This window comes from Phragmites australis, chromosome 16, assembly GCF_958298935.1.
Source record: "Phragmites australis chromosome 16, lpPhrAust1.1, whole genome shotgun sequence".
NCBI lineage: Eukaryota > Viridiplantae > Streptophyta > Magnoliopsida > Poales > Poaceae > Phragmites > Phragmites australis.
In genome coordinates, this window is record NC_084936.1 from 29,905,362 (window position 1) to 29,926,101 (window position 20,740).

General features: G+C 46.6%; 4 protein-coding genes across 4 annotated transcripts; 1 reads left to right on the forward strand and 3 right to left on the reverse strand.

The window, feature by feature from the left end:
* Positions 1-2,529: 2,529 nt before the first annotated feature.
* LOC133895239 (uncharacterized) lies at positions 2,530-3,393 on the reverse strand. The gene is made up of 2 exons (XM_062335392.1): positions 3,159-3,393; positions 2,530-3,044 (listed from the first exon to the last, which is right to left on the reverse strand). The coding sequence occupies exons 1-2, from the start codon at positions 3,391-3,393 to the stop codon at positions 2,530-2,532; spliced, it is 750 nt and encodes a 249-aa protein (XP_062191376.1).
* A 1,007-nt stretch (positions 3,394-4,400) lies between these two features.
* On the forward strand, positions 4,401-7,447 carry LOC133895240 (uncharacterized). Its single transcript, XM_062335393.1, has 7 exons — positions 4,401-4,603; positions 4,681-4,836; positions 5,045-5,092; positions 5,215-5,277; positions 5,438-5,530; positions 5,624-5,742; positions 7,333-7,447. The coding sequence occupies exons 1-7, from the start codon at positions 4,526-4,528 to the stop codon at positions 7,445-7,447; spliced, it is 672 nt and encodes a 223-aa protein (XP_062191377.1). The 5' UTR covers positions 4,401-4,525.
* A 2,987-nt stretch (positions 7,448-10,434) lies between these two features.
* Positions 10,435-11,204, reverse strand: LOC133895937 (dehydration-responsive element-binding protein 2C-like). The gene is made up of 2 exons (XM_062336465.1): positions 10,758-11,204; positions 10,435-10,667 (listed from the first exon to the last, which is right to left on the reverse strand). Exons 1-2 carry the CDS (start codon positions 11,139-11,141, stop codon positions 10,515-10,517), a joined length of 537 nt encoding a protein of 178 aa, XP_062192449.1. The 5' UTR covers positions 11,142-11,204; the 3' UTR covers positions 10,435-10,514.
* A 4,665-nt stretch (positions 11,205-15,869) lies between these two features.
* On the reverse strand, positions 15,870-20,598 carry LOC133896374 (7-hydroxymethyl chlorophyll a reductase, chloroplastic). Its single transcript, XM_062336967.1, has 19 exons — positions 20,361-20,598; positions 20,129-20,258; positions 19,912-19,996; positions 19,707-19,815; positions 19,484-19,568; positions 19,343-19,384; positions 19,097-19,175; positions 18,590-18,641; positions 18,436-18,498; positions 18,237-18,334; positions 17,986-18,021; positions 17,839-17,900; positions 17,712-17,739; positions 17,059-17,138; positions 16,882-16,951; positions 16,748-16,805; positions 16,592-16,656; positions 16,330-16,424; positions 15,870-16,244 (listed from the first exon to the last, which is right to left on the reverse strand). Exons 1-19 carry the CDS (start codon positions 20,488-20,490, stop codon positions 16,160-16,162), a joined length of 1,452 nt encoding a protein of 483 aa, XP_062192951.1. The 5' UTR covers positions 20,491-20,598; the 3' UTR covers positions 15,870-16,159.
* Positions 20,599-20,740: the final 142 nt, after the last annotated feature.

A 20,740-nucleotide genomic window follows, 5' to 3' on the forward strand; every position in this document is an offset into this window, starting at 1 on the left:
GTGGAGAAGTGGCGGTTGCTCCCGCGGAGCGGCGGAAGTGGAGCTGGCGAGCCCGTGCGGCGGCGAGTCGGGCGGCTTCGGACTCCGGCGGAAGCGAAGACCATTCGGGTACTCAGGAGACTCCGCATCGTCCCCCGCGGCGGACGACTAGTGCGACATAGATCCGGCGACAGCGATTCAATCTTCTCCACCGTCCGTGTGCTCGGCGACAGTACCCGGAGCGAGGTCGTCAGCAAGGTTGTAGTACGTACTCCGGTCTCAGATCCATGGATGGGTGTGGCCGACGGCCGGAGCGTGGGCTGCTCGGCGGCGGGACTGATTAGGGATTGGTTTCTATGTGAGCTGGTCGCCGGCCGGATTGCATATTTTAGCGATTTGCGTCATAGATCCATGTAGTTCGTAGTGTATGCCCAAATGTCTATTCCGGCTTCAAGAACCAGAGATTGAGATTTCGATTTGATAGGAATCGGCCTTATTAATTTGGTAGATCTACCATTATCAGTGCATGATGCTTGTTGAATATGCAATCTTTGAGCTGAAATATAGTTCCTCTGAGTGCAGCTTGTATCAGTGCATGATGCTTGTTGAATATGCAATCAGTGGGTTGTCAAATGGATTGTCAATTAGTGTGGAGTTGGGGTTCGAAAGGATGTGATGAACTAGTTGACAGAATTGTGCCAATGTGATTGTATGAGCTTGTATTCCATCTGAGTGCAGCTTGTAGGTCTGCAAAACATGCAAAAAACTATGACTGAATGCTATTACTTTGCCCTAGGTGCATAGAGTTTGATAACAGGAATGTAGGCATGAACTTTGTTGAGGCCTGTAGGTACTGAACAATCTACTGTTGAATTAAATGTATGTGTATATGAACAATGTGTTTCATTGCAGCAAATGTTCAGATAGTTGGCATGGCTATGGTCTTTGTATGCCTATATTTTCAGGAGATGCATCTCTGTCCAACAGAATGTAGGATTCTTTTGTGGCACGGTTGTTTTGATAGGATTGTTGTATGCCACTTCGACTGAATCAATGAACCTAGATGTCCATGATCAATGTATTCAAATCGTGCTGCAGTGTTTGTTCAGTTTGTCGGAATTGCAATTGACCTTTGTATGGCTGTAATTGAGCTATGGTCTTTGTATGGCTGGTAGAGGAAGCAACATGGTTCCTTCTTCCTAGGATGATAAATTGTCGTGTTAACCTGGTACCTATAGTGGGGGCTCGGATTTTTGCAAATAAAACCGGCAATTTAGTTGCTCATCAACCTGTACTGATCTTTGACAATGACATGTACATAACATATACTTGGTTTGCAGTGAATATTAGTTTCTCAGTTTAGGCATCCCTGTCGTTGGTTGTAGATGGACGCTGCTTCGCTTGCCGCTCTTGTCTCAAAAATGCAGGACCATGTCCAACAAATGGCAGCCGAGTTGAAGAACGTGGTGAAGGACAATTTGAGTACGGAGAACACCCCTGCTGATGTCGACCTGAACCGAGCTCTGCTTCAGGTAGACAACATTGCGGGGGACTTGGAGCAGCTCGTCTTCCAAGTTGAAGATGCGTTGCGGACCGGAGGCGAGGGCAAACAAGTCTTGCAGGGCTGTAATGTAGAAGATGAAGGGTCCGGAGGAGAGGGAAAAGATCAAGGAGGAGAGGGAGATAATGGACATGGACATTTCGCAGATGAATAAGGACCAGCAGGCATATTACAAGAGCCTGCGCCAAAGCATTATTGCTACTTACCGTGCTGCATCTGCCCCTTGAGGCTTGCCGGCCAATATCAAGACATGTTTCATTAAGTACTTTAATATGCAGGTTCCTGTATTCGTTGAGTTCAGAAATTTTTCAGCTATGTGATACATTTTCTTCATTTCCATAGTACCTTTGAACTTCAAGTAATTGAACTGCAGTCATGTGTCATACATTTTCTTCGATTCCACTGCATACAGGTGAGTATTGTCAATGTTGTCCTGCTGTATAAATTACACCTTTGTATGGTTTCTACAACTATCAGCATTTGTCTTGCCATTTCGGTCTGCATCTGTTTCTGGAACTGGGAGAAGATGCAGCCTTGTGTTCGGCATGCTGTGTAGGGCTGATGCGCCTGCATGCTGTCTGGATGATGCCTTGGATGGTTGCCTGTATGATGCCCTGGATGCTTGCCTGGATGATGCCTTGAATGGTTGCCTGGATGTGGACTTGGATGCCTCGATGATGCTGCAATGACTTGGTGTGCAGGGCTGCTTGCCTGGATGGTTGCCTGTATGATGTTGTTTCACATGGTGGGCAGATGCGCCTGGATGTTGCCATTTCAATTTGATACATGCCATTAGGAATTCAAATAGAACATTTTCATTAGGACCACCGATTGTGGATTTTTAATACAACTGATAGAAATTTAGCAACACGCATCTAAGGAAGTACGAAATGCGAAAAGATAACTACGTCCAAACATATTACATTTATTTCGTCAAAGTACTCAAGGTGTGGCCTACTCTCCTCCGTGGAGCTGCCAAAGATGCTCAACTATGTCGTCCCAGAGTTGATGATGAGCCGGTCGACTTCTAATTCGCCCGTACCTTTGCATAAATGCTTCAAGTGGGGGGTTGGTTCGTGGAACGGCACCGCGTCCTCACCCGAACCCTCGTACACATATTCGACTTTCCCTTCCGGTCTCTCATCTTCAATTATCATGTTGTGCATGATAATGCAGGCCGTCATTATGTCATTCAGGGTCTCCTGATCCCAGAACCTCGCAGCTCCACGAACTATGGAAAATCGAGACTGCAATACTCCAAATGCCCGTTCAACATCCTTTCGTGCAGCCGCCTGCTGCACCACGAAGTGTTGCCGCTTCCTGCCAACTGGAGCTTGTATGGGCTTCACAAACGTCGCCCACTCCGGATAGATGCCGTCTGCAAGATAGTACCCCATTGTGTAATGGTGTCCATTAATGGAGTAGTGTACCTTGGGTGCTACACCAGCAGCAAGGTTGTCGAGGAGATGTGACCGGTGGAGCACATCGATGTCGTTCAATGAACCTGGTATTCCGAAGAAGGCATACCAAATCCATAGGTCCTGCGACGCCACGGCCTCTAGAATGATAGTCGGTGCATTGACATGGCCCCTGAAAGAACCGGATCACGCCGTGGGACAGTTCTTCCACCTCCAATGCATGCAATCAATGCTTCCAAGCATCCCGGGGAACCCTCGACGCTGGTTCATATCCAGCAATCGAGCAGTGTCCTCCTCGTTCGGAGCACGGAGGTACTCGTCACCGAACACCTCGACAATAGCACGCACGAACCGCCTCATGCTCTCAATGATGGTACTCTCCCCTAGCCGGAGGCACTCGTCCAGGGAATCTGCAGGAGCATCATATGCTAACATACGGAAAACCGCAGTTACTTTTTACAAGGATGACAGCCCAAGCTCTCCTGCAGCGTTCCTCCTTTGCTGGAACCACGGGTCATGGTCCTCAACCTCCTTCACAATCTTGCAGTACAGGTCACGTTTCATCCTGAACCTGCACGACAACCGACCATTACTACTTCACACATCGTACGTACGTACCACTTTGAAACGGATACCCCAATGTACAATGTTACCTGCAACGAAAAATGTAGTCGGGGTACACCGAGGAGTCTGCAAAGTAGTCGTTGTACAACCGATTGTGCCCCTCCATCCGATTCCTGTGTATGCGCCGGTGCCCGGGGACGGACCCGCCCCACGGCCCTCTGCGAGAAGCTTCGACGTCCGCATGCCATGCGGTAAGAGTCGCTAGGACCAAATCATCTTCCTCATCGGAAGAATCATTGGAGAAACATAGCTCTCTCATATACTGCTTCCAGGCTGCACGAGGCTCCATTTCATGGCTTGCAAATGAGAGGTCCTCTTCCTCCTATATATAGTGCTTGGCCGAACCTTCCAAGGGAAGACACTGCTTAGCCTTCCCCTACAAGCCACTACTTCGGAGGCTTCGACCGCAAGCTGGTTTCTTCCTTGCTTTGGAAGCTTTCTTCGAGTGCAAGATACCACAATTGAATGTCAGCGTAGGGCTATTTTACGGGTCTAAAATAGTAAACACCGAAAAAATGCCGACCACATTTACATGTACATCTTGACTAATTAAATTATTTCGTAGCAATAACGTTAGACCGTAGCAGAACCAGTGAAACGTGAAGCTGCGACGGTGGTTATGTCGGTTGGACATAAAATATTATAATATAGGAAAGAGAAGATAGAGGATAAAATAAGAAGATTCTATTGGAGATGAAGGGAATCAGGGATGCTGCAATAGTGATAGGGGATGCTATAATAGTATTTTAGAGGATGAAATTTTAAAGATTCTGTTGGAGATGACCTAATGGTAATGCTGAGGTGATTCGGACGTGGTTTCCAGAGCGGCGTGGAGGAAGCACTACCCCCTCTTGGCTCTCAGGCCTCCCGTGCCGTCGCCCACCCGCGCTTCTTCTCCTCCTCTCGCTGGCGCTCCACCAAGCGATCCGCCTCAAAGCCGCCAATGGACTCGGATGCCGGGGAGCCCTTCTACGTCATCCGCATCTACCTCAGCGAATGCCAAGCTCAAGTCAGCAATTCGGTATCTTTCTTTTCCTTCTCTTTGCTTTCCTTTCCTTTCCTTACACGGATTGCTGGCTTGCCTGCTTATGATGTGAGACCCTCCTGCTACTTACTGTCTTCAAAGGCCACTCTCTGCCTAAAGACACCGAGGAATATCTCGCTGCGCGCGGGTTAGGGAACGCCCTCTCCTCCATTCAAGCCACAGATGCCAGAGATGAATTGTTCGGCGATCTCGTTCCCTGCCCTTTCCAGGTGAAAAAACAATGCTCTGTGCTTGCAACCTTCAGCTGCTTCACAGCCATGCCCCATGTCCATCACTTGCCAATGTTTCCCGTTACCTATCTTCTATGGACCAGTTTCCTTGAGCGTTGAGCACATCTTTCATTTATATCCTCGGGTGTTCTTGCATTTGTCCATGACATTTCTGGTAGAGTGTTGATTGTGCAACTTTTGGTTTCAGCAACCTGATGGGACTGCATCCTCTACATCGAAAAGGTCACAGGAGATTGTGAGTAGCATTTTCTTTTTCATTATAAGTGTGAATATATGATCCGTTGAAAAGTGTCCTCTACACGACTTATGAGTTCTCTACATATCTCATTTACTCGCACCAACAATCATTTTCTGAAGGAAACTAGTCCAGCAAAGAAGCATCCCAAAGTTGCTGAGCAGGAACCGTTACCTGATAGTCATGTGAGTATGAATAATGCAATGCGCAGATTATGCATGCCTCTGCCATGTTTCTTGGTTTGCTCCTGTTGTTTTAATTTGATATTAGCATGTACATTTGCGACTTATCTTCACTACGATGATATGTTGACTTGTTCTCACCAGCAGACTTGATTATCTTCAGCTCTCTTGTATTCTTGAATTTGATGGTGCTTCTAAAGGAAATCCTAGGAGAGCAGGTGCAGGAGCAATAATAAGGCAGTTAGATGGATCTCTGGTATGTAGACCAACTGATGGCTAAGCTGGTGTGTTCTATTAAGATTCAGTTATCATGCCTAGCTGGTAACTGTGTTATGCTCTTCAACTAAAGATTGCTCAACTACGTGAGGGCTTGGGCATTGCAACCAACAACGCTTCTGAATATGGTGCATTGGAGGGATTCAAGTATATCCGTGCTCGAGGCGATTCCAAAGTTATATGCAACCAAGTGAGTGGATATACTACATCGCTGAACTGTGGATGGTTTGCTTCTCAAGTGTTTGGATTCGGATCCAGCAAGAATTGCTATGGAAGAAGTACATGAAGGCATATGTGGTACACATCAATCAGCACGCAAGATGAAGTGGTTATTGAAAAGGACTGGTTTTATTGACCTATTATACTTAATGATTGCTTCAGGTATTATAAAGGGTGTGAAGTATATCAAAAGTTTGGTGATATTCGGTTAGTTTTTGTTGCTATGATGCATCCTATTATCAAACTATGGCCGTTCTAAAGATAGGACTTAGATTTTATTGGTCAAATATATCATCCATTATTTAAAGGTCATCGTTTCATTTTTGTTGTAACTTATTTCACCAAATGGGCTAAAGTTGTTCCTCTCAAGAACATGACACATAAGGAGGTGATTGACTTTATATTGGAACATATTGTTCATAGATTCGGCATTTCATAAACTTTAACTACAGCTCAAAGTACTTCATTCATATCACATCAGGAACGTGAAGATGATGAGTCATTGAAAATTAAGCTTCTTAATTCATCTTCATATTATGCTCAGCCCAATGGTCACGCCAAGTCTAATAATAAAATTTTAATTAGGCTTATAAAAAAAAGATAGAGGAGCATCCTAGAAGATGGCATGACGTTCTATATGAGGTTTTATGGGCACATTTTATATCTAGATATGGTACCATTAATGTAACGCTATACGAAGTTGTTTATGGACAAGAAGTTGTTTTACCTGTTGAACTAAATTTTAATGCTTTGATATTGGCCGAGCATAATAACTTGTTACTGTGGATTATTATGATCTAATGATGGACATAATTGATGAAGTGACGGATAAAGGGTTGAAGGCTTTGAGGGAGATCAAGAAGGGTAAACTAAGGGTGGCTAAGGCTTACAAGAAGTTAAAAGCAAAGTCATTTTAGATTAGGGATTTTATGTGGAAGACTATTTTACCTGTAGGATCAAAAGATAAGAAGTTTGGCAAATGGTCTCCAAGTTGGGAAGATCTATACGAAATTGTAAGTATCGTCTCTGAAAATTCTTATTTGTTAGAAACCTTGCAAGATGAGATATTGCCTAGGGCTATTAATAGGTGATACTTAAAGAAATACTATCCTAGTGTGTGGCAAGATGCTTAAAAGAAATATGACCGATATATTGATTATCATCATCCTAAAGAATATTCATGACCGATGTGTTGATCATCATCCTAAGTAAGGTAGAAAGTAAGAAGATATATTTTTAGTAAGCAAGCTTTACCAAAAAAAAAAAAAGCAAGGGGAGGGCATGTGTTGATAGCAAAAAATGGCTCGGCTAATATTTTTGTGAGCGTCGGATGTTTCGGTGTTCAGAATTTTGCTCTTACCAGAATATCCGGTGTTCAATCCAATTTTAGAAAGTTTTGACATATCAGAACATCCGATTAAATATATTTTTTCCAAACTGAGAGGACGATGTTTCAAAAAATCGGACCTTCTGACAGGATTGGAACATCCGATGTTTGGGTTAGAATATCTAATTAATTTTTTTTTTCCAAACTGAGAGGTCGATATTTGGAAAAATCAGACCTTCTGATTTGTATCGGAACATCCGATCTGACTCATATTTGGATTTTTGGGAAGAGATTGAGTCGGATTTGAAGATAAGTTTTAGAAGATTCCAACTCAAATTAGGACAAGACTAACCCTCCCTATAAATTTAAAGAGCCATGGTCGATTGACAAATCCAACATCCAATCAAATAAACACAATTTACTTTTATCTTTTCATTTTTATCTCCTTTTTGCCCTAGTTCTCTTTTCCAACCTCTATCACTTCCCATTTTTGATCTCGACAATCAAGGATATGTCGTCGGCCATCTACTCTCTGACACGGTTCCTCCCAAGTGTGGGTGACAACGAAGGTCCAACGGTATGATACCATAACTGGGGTTTCCTAAGCGCTGCCTATGGGATACATTGATCAGAACATTTGATCCACCTAACCAGAACATCCGGTTTGGGCTAGGATTTTCGATCCAGGAATTTACACACGAGGTGTTTAGTGTTTTGCGTGCCACTTTTATGTGTCAACAGTAATGCAAGCTCTTGCAGTGTGCTATGTAAGGAAATTGCACGTAAATATAATTCAAAGAGGCCCAGATTTATGGGAGAGGCGTCTAAGGACTAGCAATAAAAAGAAAGAGTTGAGAAGGATTTTGAAGAGATAGCGACTTGCCCTCGTGCCGTCTCGCTGGGAGGCGACAGGGGGGCGACAAGCCTCACAGCTGCCAGAGCCTCCCCACTGCGGTCTCGTGTGGTCGCTGCTGCCACTACCGGTGGAGGCAGCGGCGCCAAGCAGTTGCCACTGCGGACCACTCACCCCTCCCTCCCCTACCTCTTCCCCTGCCCTGCACCTCTCCCTCTTCACCTTCTCATTGTGCACTCCAGGGAGTGGATCCGGTATCTCCCCACCCGGAACTGACGTTTTTGCAGGGAGGCTCGTGCGTCCACTACTAATGTTGGCTAATTCTAGTCGAGCACACGACCTTTGGTCATTGGGGGCGATCTTGGGAGGCGACAGGCCTCTGGGGCCTATTCAGATCTTCTGTCCCCACCTGGTGGTTTCTCGGTCTTTGGAGGGGGGGGGGGCTCCTGGTCCTTTTGGTGGCGGTCGACGCTTGGGTGCGTCAGCGGCACTCCTGTGTCAGGCAGGTCCATTTGTCTCGTGGTGCTTGCGGCAACGCTGAAGGGTGCTGTGTGCATTGGTGCGCTGGCACGAGCTGCTGCGTGCGATTGGTGCATGTCGCCGTCATGCGTAGCCGAATGTGGCATGCAAGCTTGGTGGTCGGTTGGCTATTCACAGCCCCTGCTGCCGTGGCGGCTCCTCATCGTTCCACCGCATAGATGGTTGCCCTAGCCCCTCTAAGCCATGACGACTCCTCCCCCTTGTTGGTTCGTCTCTCTTCTCTGATCCGGACTGTGGGGAGCTTTGTAGCGAAGAGGGGCTGTGGGGTGACTGCTCGTTGTGGCTTGGTCCTCGGGTAGGGGCTTGAGCACTGGGCGAAGGCCTTTTCTGGCTTTTGGCCTAGGCTAATGGTGGTGACGCCCTGCGTCGCTTCCTCCTCGGAGGCATCTGTCGAAGGTGCCTTCCTTCCCCCTGCTGCGGGATCTACTTGGGTGAAAACCCTATTCGTGTCTGGATTGGCGACGGTGGCGCTTTCAGCGTCGTGTCCTCCCTGGAGGCGTCGCTTAGCAAGATCCCACACCGGACATTGATGGCCGGTGGCTTTGTTGCGATGAGTTCCTCCTTCAGCGATGGTTGTCGACCACACCGGGCCCTTTAGGGGCTAGCTTGTTGGCGAGGCCTCTGTTTGTTGGGGCTACGTCTCATGTCCATTGGCGGGCCTTGTTAGAGTCGGAGCTACTGCATCGGGGCGTCCGACGAGCTTGATAACGATGACATGTGGTGACCGTGTGTAAGGACATGGGTTCATCGTGGCAGAGGTTGAGGTCTGTTTTTTTAGAAGTCAGAGTTGCTGGTCTTTTTCGGCGAGCTCGACTTCGATGACCCGATAGCGGACTCCGCGTGAGTTTGTTTTCGGTGGTTAGTAGTGTGTTGCTTCGTTGCCTGGGCGCTCTAGTCATTGAGTCTTTCACCGGTTGACTTTAAATCAACCATACAGTTGTTAAAGATTTTCAGACCTAGTTCCCTTTATAAACTAGATTAACTCTTTTCTTCTATAATAAAATCTGCATCACGAGACGATTCTTTAAAAAAATAGAAAGAAAGAGCTCTCCACTACGAAGCGCCCCCACCACCTCAGAGTGAAGGCGACCACCAACTCCAGCCAAATACGGCCCGTCTCCGGCTCATCGACGGCATGTTCTACGGTGAGGGACCCATCGCTGCCGTTCGGTGGTGATTTGTACGACGCCGGCGCCGGTATGGGGCTCTGTTTATGTCTTCCTTTTAAGGATCTAGGCGTGATGCCTCCTCTGCTTTGCGCCGTCGGGCCTCTGCTCGGCGCGCGTGTAAAAAAAACCTTTCTTCCCCGTTCTTTTTTTCTCTTTGGCTCTGGATCTTGTTTGGCCTCTTGGAAAATCAAAGGCAAGGCAAGGAAGGGGCGCCGTGCTTTTCAACTGCATCCATCCTGCCTATGTGCTCATGCGTGACTATACGTGTGCGCCTGCCTGCACGCATATCATTGGACTCCAAATGGATGCTCCGAGTCCCGCCCTGCTGCCCTGCGTACCTACACGACACGACACGACACTACACGGATGCAGTTGAAAATTATGGATGCAGTTGAAAATTATGGATGCAGTGCAAGCCTGGCCTACTGGTGTGGTGTGTGCAGAGACTCCACTCCGATCCTAGGACCTAGATGATCACGCACGTACGGTACGACAGTCCGGCACCGGCTGATCCATAATTTTCATGTGCATATATGCCGGCACGCTGAGAAAGAGAGAGAGAGGAGTACACTACTAGGAGTAAGTAGGAGTAGTTTAGTTAACTGGCAGGCAGGCAGGCAGGCAGGCATGCATGCATCCATTAACTTAAATTAGTTGCATGCCACGCGCATATACATGCGATATGTGTATGTATAGCATAGGTCGATTGATGCCGTAAATATACTAATAACTGGAGTAGGAGTACTAGTTGTCCACTGTGTACATGTAGCAGCGATCGATGAAGCTATATTAGCTACTAGCTAGGTATGTGTAGTGAGCAGCTGCTGCAGGGCGGCCGCGCGTCATCGATCCATCATCAGCCGGCCGTGTGCATGTCCCAGATGCCGCCGCCGCCGAACACCTCCTGGAAGACCTCCAGCCCGAAGTCCTCCGCCTTGGGCAGGCGCGTCACGTACGCCTCGAAGTCCTCTGTCTCCTGGTCTGTCGCGGCCAGCTCATCCACCATCCGCTGCATCGCCATCGTTGTGGCTAGTCCACCATCGCCGTACTGCTGCGTCGCCATCGGGTCGGCGGACAGCACCGTGAACCGGGCGTCCACCTGGATCATCGTCTGGTGGTTCGTGGGCGAGGCCGCGGTGGTCACCGAAGAATTGGAGTTGGACTCGGCGTCGGCGGAGCAGCAAGGCGTCCCCGGCGGCGATGGCTGCTTGGAGTAGTGCTGGTGGTGGCCAGGGGCGGGAGACGGCGCCGCAGCAGGTGCAGGACAAGGAGTGGGGAGGTTGAGCCGCGCGCAGTCCCCGTAGAGCGCCCTGGCGGCGGAGTCGTAGGCTCGCGCGGCCTCGAGCGCGGTGCTGAAGGTGCCGAGCCAGAGGCGGGCGCCACGGTTGGGCTCGCGGATCTCGGCGACCCACTTGCCCCAGGTGCGCTGGCGGACGCCGCGGAAGGGGCACTGCTGGTTATCCGGGCCGCCCTTGCCCTTCATGCACCCCTTACGGGACCGTCGCAGCGGGCAGCACTTGCGGCCCCCGGCCTTGTGCTGCTGCTGCTGCTGCACAACAACGACCTCCATGGATCGATCGATGGACTATGATCAGAGCAATTGAGCCCGGGATCGACCTACCTTCCTCCTTAATAGCTAGCTTCACTTAATTAGCTTGAGAAAGCTACGTTCCGTCCCGTTGCCTTGCCTTGGTTTGGGTTTGGCTATATATATATATACACACACACACACACAGAGAGAGAGAGAGAGAGACGACAGGGCTGGAGCAATCCATCTGTTGAGTTGAGGGAGGGAGGAGGGCAGAGGGAAGACGCCTGTCCTGTTACGTAGGCGGGCGGGCGGCAGGCAGAGAGGCCGGCGCCTGGCATTGCATGGCGCCAAGTAAGTGACACGAAAGGGTGGGGCCAAGAGGGCAGGACACATGGACGTCGCCTCCCCTCCCCTCGGCCCGCGTGGCGCATCCCCAGGTCTGGTTAGCTTGGATTCCGACGCCGACGATGGTCTCCTCTCTCCTCCCTTCCTCCTGTCATGCACCGCAGCCGCAGCCATACCCAGCCATCTGCAAAAAGAAAAAAGCCCTACCACTGCACTGCTGTCTGCTGCTATGTAAGGAGTATATCCGATGGATGGGTTCCGCCCTTGGATCCACCGCAGCTAGACGCATGGCATGTTGCGCGCCTGCCTAGGGGCGACACTTCCAGCAGAGCACTGCTGTGTCTCTGGGATAACTTCGAGCCATAAACCTTCCCGATCGAACCGCGCGCCAAATTAAACCATGGGCTGCTAAACTATTCAAATTAAGAATTCGAATTCAAATTTCCTCACTCAAGTATTCCCTCTCATCATAAATATTTGAAGTTTTAAATAATATTCAGTTAAACTTTTAAAATTTTAATTATCGATAGCTTTTAAAATATTTATTTAGTTTAGAAACATAAAAAAATAGAACCAAATATTTCTGCTCATAAACGGCGCACAAGCCCCCGCGTCGCTCCGAGAGAGGGGCGACTCAGCGGCCACCAAACCCACCGCGTAGCCAGCCCTCTCCTACCGCATAAGGTAGCGTTGCATCTTTGGCGGCGGCTTTCCCCAGACGATGGCGGCTCAGATATGTGCTAAGCTAGGTCGGGCGTCGGTGTGTGGAGCTCGACAGGGGTGGTGGCGGCCCGGCCTTGGTGCGACCGGTTCCTTTCGCGCGCCCGATGGATCTCCGCTCAACATTGGTCCTACAGCAGCGGGGCGCAGCAATCGATGGTGCACAGTCGGGGCCTAGTCTTGTAGTGCTACCGTGGCACCGCTTGTTCAGCATTCTACATGCCCAGCCATTTTTGACGGCCTTGGATCCGCATTCTATGTGTGGATGGCTCCCGGGGATAGGTCCTCTTGCCAGCGGCGTCTGCCTACAAGTTCTATGCATCAACGGTGCGCAGTGGCTCCCGACGATCAGCTCGTTGTGCTGGGGGCATCCAGAGGCGAGTCTTGGTGCTGGCAGTCAGCTACGTGTCAGCGGTTGGCGACTAGTGGCGATGCCCGGTGGCTCTCGGATCCGCACGGTGATTGCGCCTGGCAGACATGGTGACCGCTTTTTCGCTCTGACTGGGCTCGTTGGCCACTTTTTCGCTCTGACTGGGCTCGTTGGTGCATGGTGGCGGCAGCGGTGAGGTCGCATGTGAGTTGTCGGCGACGATGGGGGCTTCTTGTTTGTGGTGGAGGTCGTGGTGGACGATGGGCCTGTGGCGACAGGCCGCGAATCTTTCGCGGTAGGTCGCAATGGAGAGGTGGTCACTGTCTCTACTATGGCTGCCTCTGTTCCTTATGCCCAGCTTCAACGCATCCTCACCGTCCGCCCAACCGTAGCAACCTCATCGTCCACCGAGCTTCGAGCCGTAGACATATCATTTTGCTCTCCGCAACAGAGCTTCGACTCGTCCTCCGCGCCAAACTTCAAGCCACCTTGCCGTCTCCCGAGCAACCCATGCAGCCACTCGCCTTTCCTGTCTCTTCATCTCCTCTCTCACGGTCACCTCATCTCCGCTCCCCCATCTCCACTGTGAATGTAAATTTAGATAGATGTCTCGACTATGCGCGTGAAACTTGTGTGAAGATGATTGTGGCAATAGATAGATCTAAATAAATGGTAAAAAAAATATAAATATTTAAAGACAGATTGTGTTTTTATCATTCATTTAGGTTTACTATTGTCACTGCGAATGTAGATTTATATATATATTATGCACATAGGTCTTCAGTGCACTACTCCCGTTGGAAATCGAAGTAGATAATAAGATAAGCTAAAGGTATCTAATAAGAAAATGTGAGCCATAAACAAATGCAGTTACATGGAAGAGCGCAATATAAATTTAAGAGAATGTATTTCGAGATTAGAATTCGGAAAACACACCTAATCCTTTTCCTCTGTGTCTCACTGTTTTACTTCTTAATTAGATGGCCTTTAATTTCTTCCCAACTTAACCTATCAATGGTCCAGCCGCAACAACTTGTTTTGCAGGGCTATATATTGGTTACTAAAATAAGCTATCGTTATTACAACAGATAACTTATTTCACCGAGTAACCATCTCTGGCCGTTTATTAGTAGTGCTCACAAATTGCCGCGTTTTGGAGGCATGCATGTACTCACATCTATTCTGATTTAGTTCATCCATTATCCCTATAGATTAGGCATGGATTGTGCTAGGATGGAGAAAATCATAGCTAGCTGTGAGCGGATAGCATCAAACACAGGGAGCAAAATTATACACAGTCCATGATTGAAGTCATTCCACATCATAAACGTTGACAAAAGCAATTACTTGTGATAACGAACTGACAAAAACAAATATAGTTGCACCTTGTAGATAAACACTAGAAGAAGCATCATAAAAGAAAAGAAACCACAAAAAACAATTAAAGAGGAGCTCACATAAGCCCTTGTGTTGGCATGAAATTTGGCAATCCCGTGCAACACGAATCCGTCTTGGATAACTATCGTTTTTCGCAGCGACATGCGACTTGTTTACAAGCAAACAAGCAAAAAATTTCGACAAACAACATTGAGGATCACTGTCCGAACGATTTACAAGCAAATCGACAAAGAACTATCACCGAATTACGGAGACTTAGAGTAGCAGCGAAGAATTACTCTAAAACTACCCTAATGTGCAGGAAAGTAAAGAAAAATGAAAAGTAGATGTAATATTTACGATTAACTAAGTTGTTATTACAATCGGCCTCCACCCTCAACTATTTGTAAGGGGGACGTGGTCTTGATCTAAGAAATCAAAGTAGTACTCTATTCCAATCCTAAACACGCTTTATTTGGCTAAAAATATGAAAAGAATTCGAACAGATATACGAATCCAACTCGAGTCGGACTCGGACTGAACATCGGATGATCTGGTGAGAATAAACTTTTGATCACTGAACTATCTGGTGAGTTCAACTCAGCTGGACCCCGAACTCTTTCCTAATATACACCGGATAGTCCGGCGTTTAAAATACACTCACCGGATGCTATCGTCGAACTAATATTTGAAGAGAGCAAATCCTGCTGCAAAAATTTAAAACGCATGCACTGGATGATCCGACGTTGACACCAGAAGCCTTACCGGACTAATTCTCGTAGAAAGCAATTTTCTCTACAAGTTTTATCATTGAACTCACCGGATGATCCGGTGCTACCTTGGATAACACACCAGACTATTTTTTTTAGAGAGTAATTCTCTTTACGCGATTCAAGCTAGAAGCACCGAGTAATTTGCCGTTTGCACTGTAACCCTCGCCGGACTATTTTTTGTAGATGACATATTGCTTGGTCAAATATCAACTTACAAGTACCGGATAGTCCGGAGTTTGTATCGAAACTCTCGCTGAATCAATTTGTATAGACAATTTGTACAGAGAGCATGTTTTTTTTTTAAAAAAAAAAATCTCATTCTACTCACCAAATAGTCCGGTGATAATACGACCTTAAGCATCGGACTATCTAACTTGTACAAAAAGTCTGACCGTACCATTTTTTACTATCAAACCCTTGCACATACTTGTGTTGTCGAGATTAGAGCTAAAAAAAGCGGAAGAAGATCTTCATAAGCACAAAACACAAAACCATACGGTGTATTTCCTTGCTGCAAAATTACACTACTTGACAGGCTCTCAATGTAGGATAAGGAGCCACAATATTCCACGAGTAACTTGTGCTCGGCCAATTCCCAAGAATCGATTACCTACGGAGGTGATTTTCCAATTGAAGCCCAATCTGACTTCATCAGGTCCATTGCGTTGTACTAGGATCAACTAACCATTCAAACTGCTGCAAAGGAACATTAAGGATGAGAAAAAATTGCAGCTAAGTTCTGAACTAATCATTCAAGTCCATTGAATCTTGGTTTCTAGAAACAAGGGTAACACAAGAGGAAACAGATTTCCAAGAATCAGTTTCGGGCTAGAGTTTCAACTAGTGTGGTAAAACACGATGTACCTGGCGCCGAAGGGGATGCTGACGCGATGTCTGGTAAAGGAGATGTTATCATGGCTCTGATGGCTTGGAGCAGCAGCGGCGAGGTTCCTCGGCGTCAGACTCTCTCACTGGCAGCCATCTCTGTTCGAGCGGGGGAGGCCACATGGGCGATGGGTACCGCGGGCACACATGGTGATGGAGCTCTCTTGGCTTGCCCCTCAAAAAACAGGGACGATTGATGGGCCCGGCGCAAAGGTTTAACAGGCGCGGTTAGTATTAGAATATATATACTCTGTGTCTTAACCATATTCATATAATTCTCGGGTCGAGTACGCTACTTGTGAATTTTTCTGACAAGATGTAGATTGTACTCACGTTTCCAAACACCCCTTAACAGAATGACCGACTGTTACAACTTACGTACAATATACTACTGTATATACGCCTGCACTGCTGGAGGACTAGCTAATTAAGCTGGAATGATCTGCTCTTGCAACGTACAGAAATCTGCGGTACATCCTATAGTATACATGAGCATCGACTCACTGGAGCATCGACTCGATCCGTCCGTCCCCGTCGTACGCCGCCACAATCTTCTTGGCATACCCCGGCATGTGCTGCTCCGCTCTGCAACCACTCCATATTGGAGTAGTCCAATAATCCATTAGAGTATAATACAGAACATACATACACCAGACTAGACTGGACTGACCTCTGTTTTCCCCATGCCCGCCTGACATGGAGGTAGTTTCTTATCGTGTGATAATCCAGAGAGTAGCGCGCAAACTCCAGCCCTTTGGGTCCAACCTGATCAGCCCAACAATTAATTCATTCAGTGGATGTCATGTTACCAAACCATTATCCATCACCACCTTATTACTACTGCATGCTAGTATCAATCAATCGACAGATTAAGATTCATTTCAATTTGCAATATTCCAATCCCTGCAAATTAAAGCTACTAGAGGACGAACCAGGTTCAGCAGGAAGGCAAGAATGTTGCCCACAAGTCTGGGAGCTGGATTCGAAGGACCTTTCCCTGCAAATTCATTTCCATGTAAGCCAAACAGATTTGCTTACTGCTGCTATTTCAGGCCCAATTTATTTAGTTGAGGTACCATGTTGCATACCCATTTTTGCTGCATCGTCAGCTTTCACCGTCTCCATAACAAATGGTTGCCTGGCGCCCTGAAACACAAAACGCAGAGCTCGTTACACCAATGTATGTACAAGTTCCACAGATTTCATGGCTGCAGACCCCTACACTGCTAACTGTAGGCGTGCTCTCCACAAGGCCCTCTATCAGGCTCAGCATCTCCCTTCCGCGATCATTCCTACAGGCAGGTATGCCCTCAGGGTTAGCAATCAAATTAATTCACTGCACAGCAATTCAGATGCTCACCGAGAACCTCTTACAATTGCACCAATAAATTCACTTTACCTGACCGTTATATACTGAGGATGCTGTGTCATGGAAACCCCAGGATATTTTGGTACACCCATATACCCCACCACTAAATCCTGCATTTTTCAACAAACACATATTCAGCTGTGGGCTGCTTCTCCACTCCAAAACAGCAGACCGTTAGGATACACAGCAACACCCAACATAAGAGGAAAATAATGGTAAAAAAACTCAAAAAAAGAAGAAAAACAACTGGTAAAAGGATAATAACCCAATCTCTAACAAAACTACTGTTCTCAACCTGAAGAGGTATTAATGTAATTAAAGGTTTAAAACGCATGAGAAAACTTGTGACGACGAATCAAGAACAAAGGAGAGTAACCACTTTCAGACCTATAGTTCAAAAATATCAAAACAAGGTAAACATATGAAAATAAATCAAGTCCAGCTACGCTAATGCCTAATCCAGTACTGATAATGCAAAGCATGGCCCAAATTAGTATGTTCTATCTATACTTTCTAAACAAGACATGATCAAATAATTTCAATCTCTGTAGATAAGCACAAGGAACAATGGCTCCTATTCTAGCGCAGCCAGAAATCACATGATTCCTTTTCAAAAAAGAGAACCTATGCAAAACAACTGCAACAAGAGAACCTATTCAAATTTAGAACTATGGAAATCTTACCGCCAAGGCATTTGTGTAGTCAAAGCAGCTGCAGGTGGTACAAGTAAAACATTAGCTCGGTTGTGAATGGTCATTAAAAAATGTGGAGAAAATCTAGCAACACATCTATACAGTGGACGGAAAATACCTGTAGCATGATGGTGCAATAACATCAACCAGATCGTTTGCTGGCAGGCAAAAATAGGGAACCTGCCTTAAATTAGGCCATAAATTAAGAAACTATTCGATTTTGGAAGACCCAAAGCTCTAGAATAATAGGCAAACAAACATTTACCTCTTCAACATGCCCATCTAAATGCTTCAAGTGAACCTGCAAACACTCTCAGTTATACAATGCTATCACGCATCTAAACATGCAAAACAAAAGCATTGTAACACTACAAATTCATGTGTTCTTATATTGACCCTAAAACTGCTTACTGAGCTGTTGATTTGGAAAAGTAAATGGTAGCTATTGGTTTTCTACATACGAAACTGCCAAAATGGGGATAAATGTGTAAGCAGCCAATTATTTCAAAGTTCTACCTTGTAGTCTTGTATAAATTCGTAATGTAGAACAGTTTCTGGTTCAGTGCTTGCGGCCTTCAAGAACTTATCAAGTCCTTCACGCGTACCATTGTCAACTGAGAGTATTTACTATAAGCCAGGGCTACAATACATCTTCAGTGCAACGCAATAACAGAAAATGTAAAGATTCAAAGGTTGAGAGGCTATTGGAAGTTACCACAGTTTGTGCCGAGCACATATAGCTTTTCCAAACCAAGGTATTTTTCTACAGACCTTAAAGCTGTAATTCAATAACCTCGCGTTTAACAACTGTGAGATATGATAAACCATCACCAATAGAAACAGAAGAATTGTCAGGTAAAGGTAAACACCTTGCACTTGACAACCCACCCCACAGAAAAGAAGACGCTTTACACCAGCTGCCTGTCAAACGAAACCATGAAACTCTTTGGATTTGATATAATTTGTCAGAATGAGCATGTATGAAGCAATTGTCGCACCATCATAGTAAAATGTCTCTGCAAATAGAACCTAAGGTGGAGTTTGGTTTGCTTTTGGAATCACTGGGTTTGGGGATTAATTGGAATATGGAGTAAAATGGGACATTCCACATAGAACAAGCTAACAAAAAAATTTGGCCCCATGCGAACAAATCAATTATTATTTAACTGATTTTGATTCCCTAGAACTGAGAAATGAGAACTAATCTCTGGACCAAGAAACTCTAAAATGATGTTGAAGAGCCAATGTTCTCTCAGAGATCTGCCATCATGACCCCATTATTGCTTCTGTAGGCTGAGAAGGGAAGGGAAACATGACAAGACAGCTAGCGTCAAGGAGCAAAGAGGGATGCATAGTGTGAAAAGAGACTGTGTTACCTCAACTAAGGCAAGCGTATTGAGATTAGGTGATAACGTTGGCTTCACACCTTTGGCTGCAATCACTTCCTCTGGTGTCCTACAAGAGCATGGCTACAGAGATGATATCTTACTTCCATTGTAGCGTGCAAGAGACAGGAAGGACAAGTAGCATGTACAATTCATCGATAGACTGGTAACAAGCAGATAACTACTGCACTGCAAGAGATTACGAAAAATGACACACTATCACCGTCCCCATGATACCTGGCCAAAACAGGCCTTGGAGCAAGCCTGTCGTCAGGATCGCTGCAGTGGTAATAAACAATGTTATTTAAACCCATGAGTTAATTCTTCTGCATTGCAGTGAAAAACAATGTTGGGAGTATTTGATTCTTGTTTGGGTGCCTTTGTACACAAACCACAGCGTCGACCATATTTGCTTTCAGCATCTCAACTGCGATTGTTGTCACTATTCCCGTCCATTGTGCTCCTAATGTAAGGCACATATTACAGGGTTGAGAACGTAAGATGGCAGGTTACAAATGTGTCCTTATAATACATGGGTAAGTTAAGTTGACAACAGGTAACTGTGGTGAAGGATAAGAGTTACAAAAAGGTAGGTAGATACCTTGAACAGATTCTATCTTCCTGGCATACAAGAGTTGATCATACACTCCAAAGTACATTTCATCCATGTCTTGCTTCCTGCCTCTCCCATGGACCACTGGTTCCAAGTCCTAAATCAGGAAAGGTGTTGGTGAATTAATAATTAGTTTTACCATTGCGAAGAAAGGGAGCGCAGAGGTAGGTGAGAAGGGAAGGAAGGATGTGACCTCAACACGGGACATGCCGTCTCCCAGGAAGGCGCAGGCGCTCTTGACATGTGCGACGTAGTATGTGTCGCAGAGGCCACAACGGCTTCAATATCAATATGGCACCAAAACAGAGAGAGAAACACAAACAAGGGTCACATATCCCACCCAGCCTCTAGCTACAAAGCTAAGCCTAAGCTGGGTACTGGACTACTACTGGGTAGGGTAGAGATGATACCTGCAGTGGTCCTTGGCAGGGTAGACGGCGCCCGGAGGGATGGGCTTGGATTTCTGCCGCCAATCCTCCCGCAGAGCCTTGGCCTTGACTTTTCTCTTGCCGTCGTCGTCGTCATCCCCATCCCCTTCCCCTAATTTAGTTAGTTTGACAGTAAACTGATCAGTTCATACTACTATGTTACTTGCACCGAGGAGTAAACAATCTGCTAGCTGTGAATTGCCGTCAGTGGTACCTGGAGAGGGAGAGGCCGAGGAGGAGGCGCGTGGGGTCATGAAGGAGAAGCGCTGGGGTTTGGGTTTCGAGCATGGGACCGAGGCGTACAACAAGAGGCAGCAACCAGCGGCGGCGGCGGCGGCGGCCATGGAACAGCAGCAAGAGGCAACAAGTGGTCAGTCTGCGGCTGCGAAGCGACGATGAGGAGGAGGAGGAGATGAAAAAGAGGAGAGGGTGGCGCTCAACCACTAGTTAAAGAGTGCTGAGAGCGGCTTGTTTATCATCCAAATGATGCCCAAATATTCTATGAAAATTTCCTAAAATACTAGGGTGCTGAGGAACTTATAGCTGAAATTTGGTGGTATTACATCTTAGGACGTGCTTCTAGGAATTCAAGGT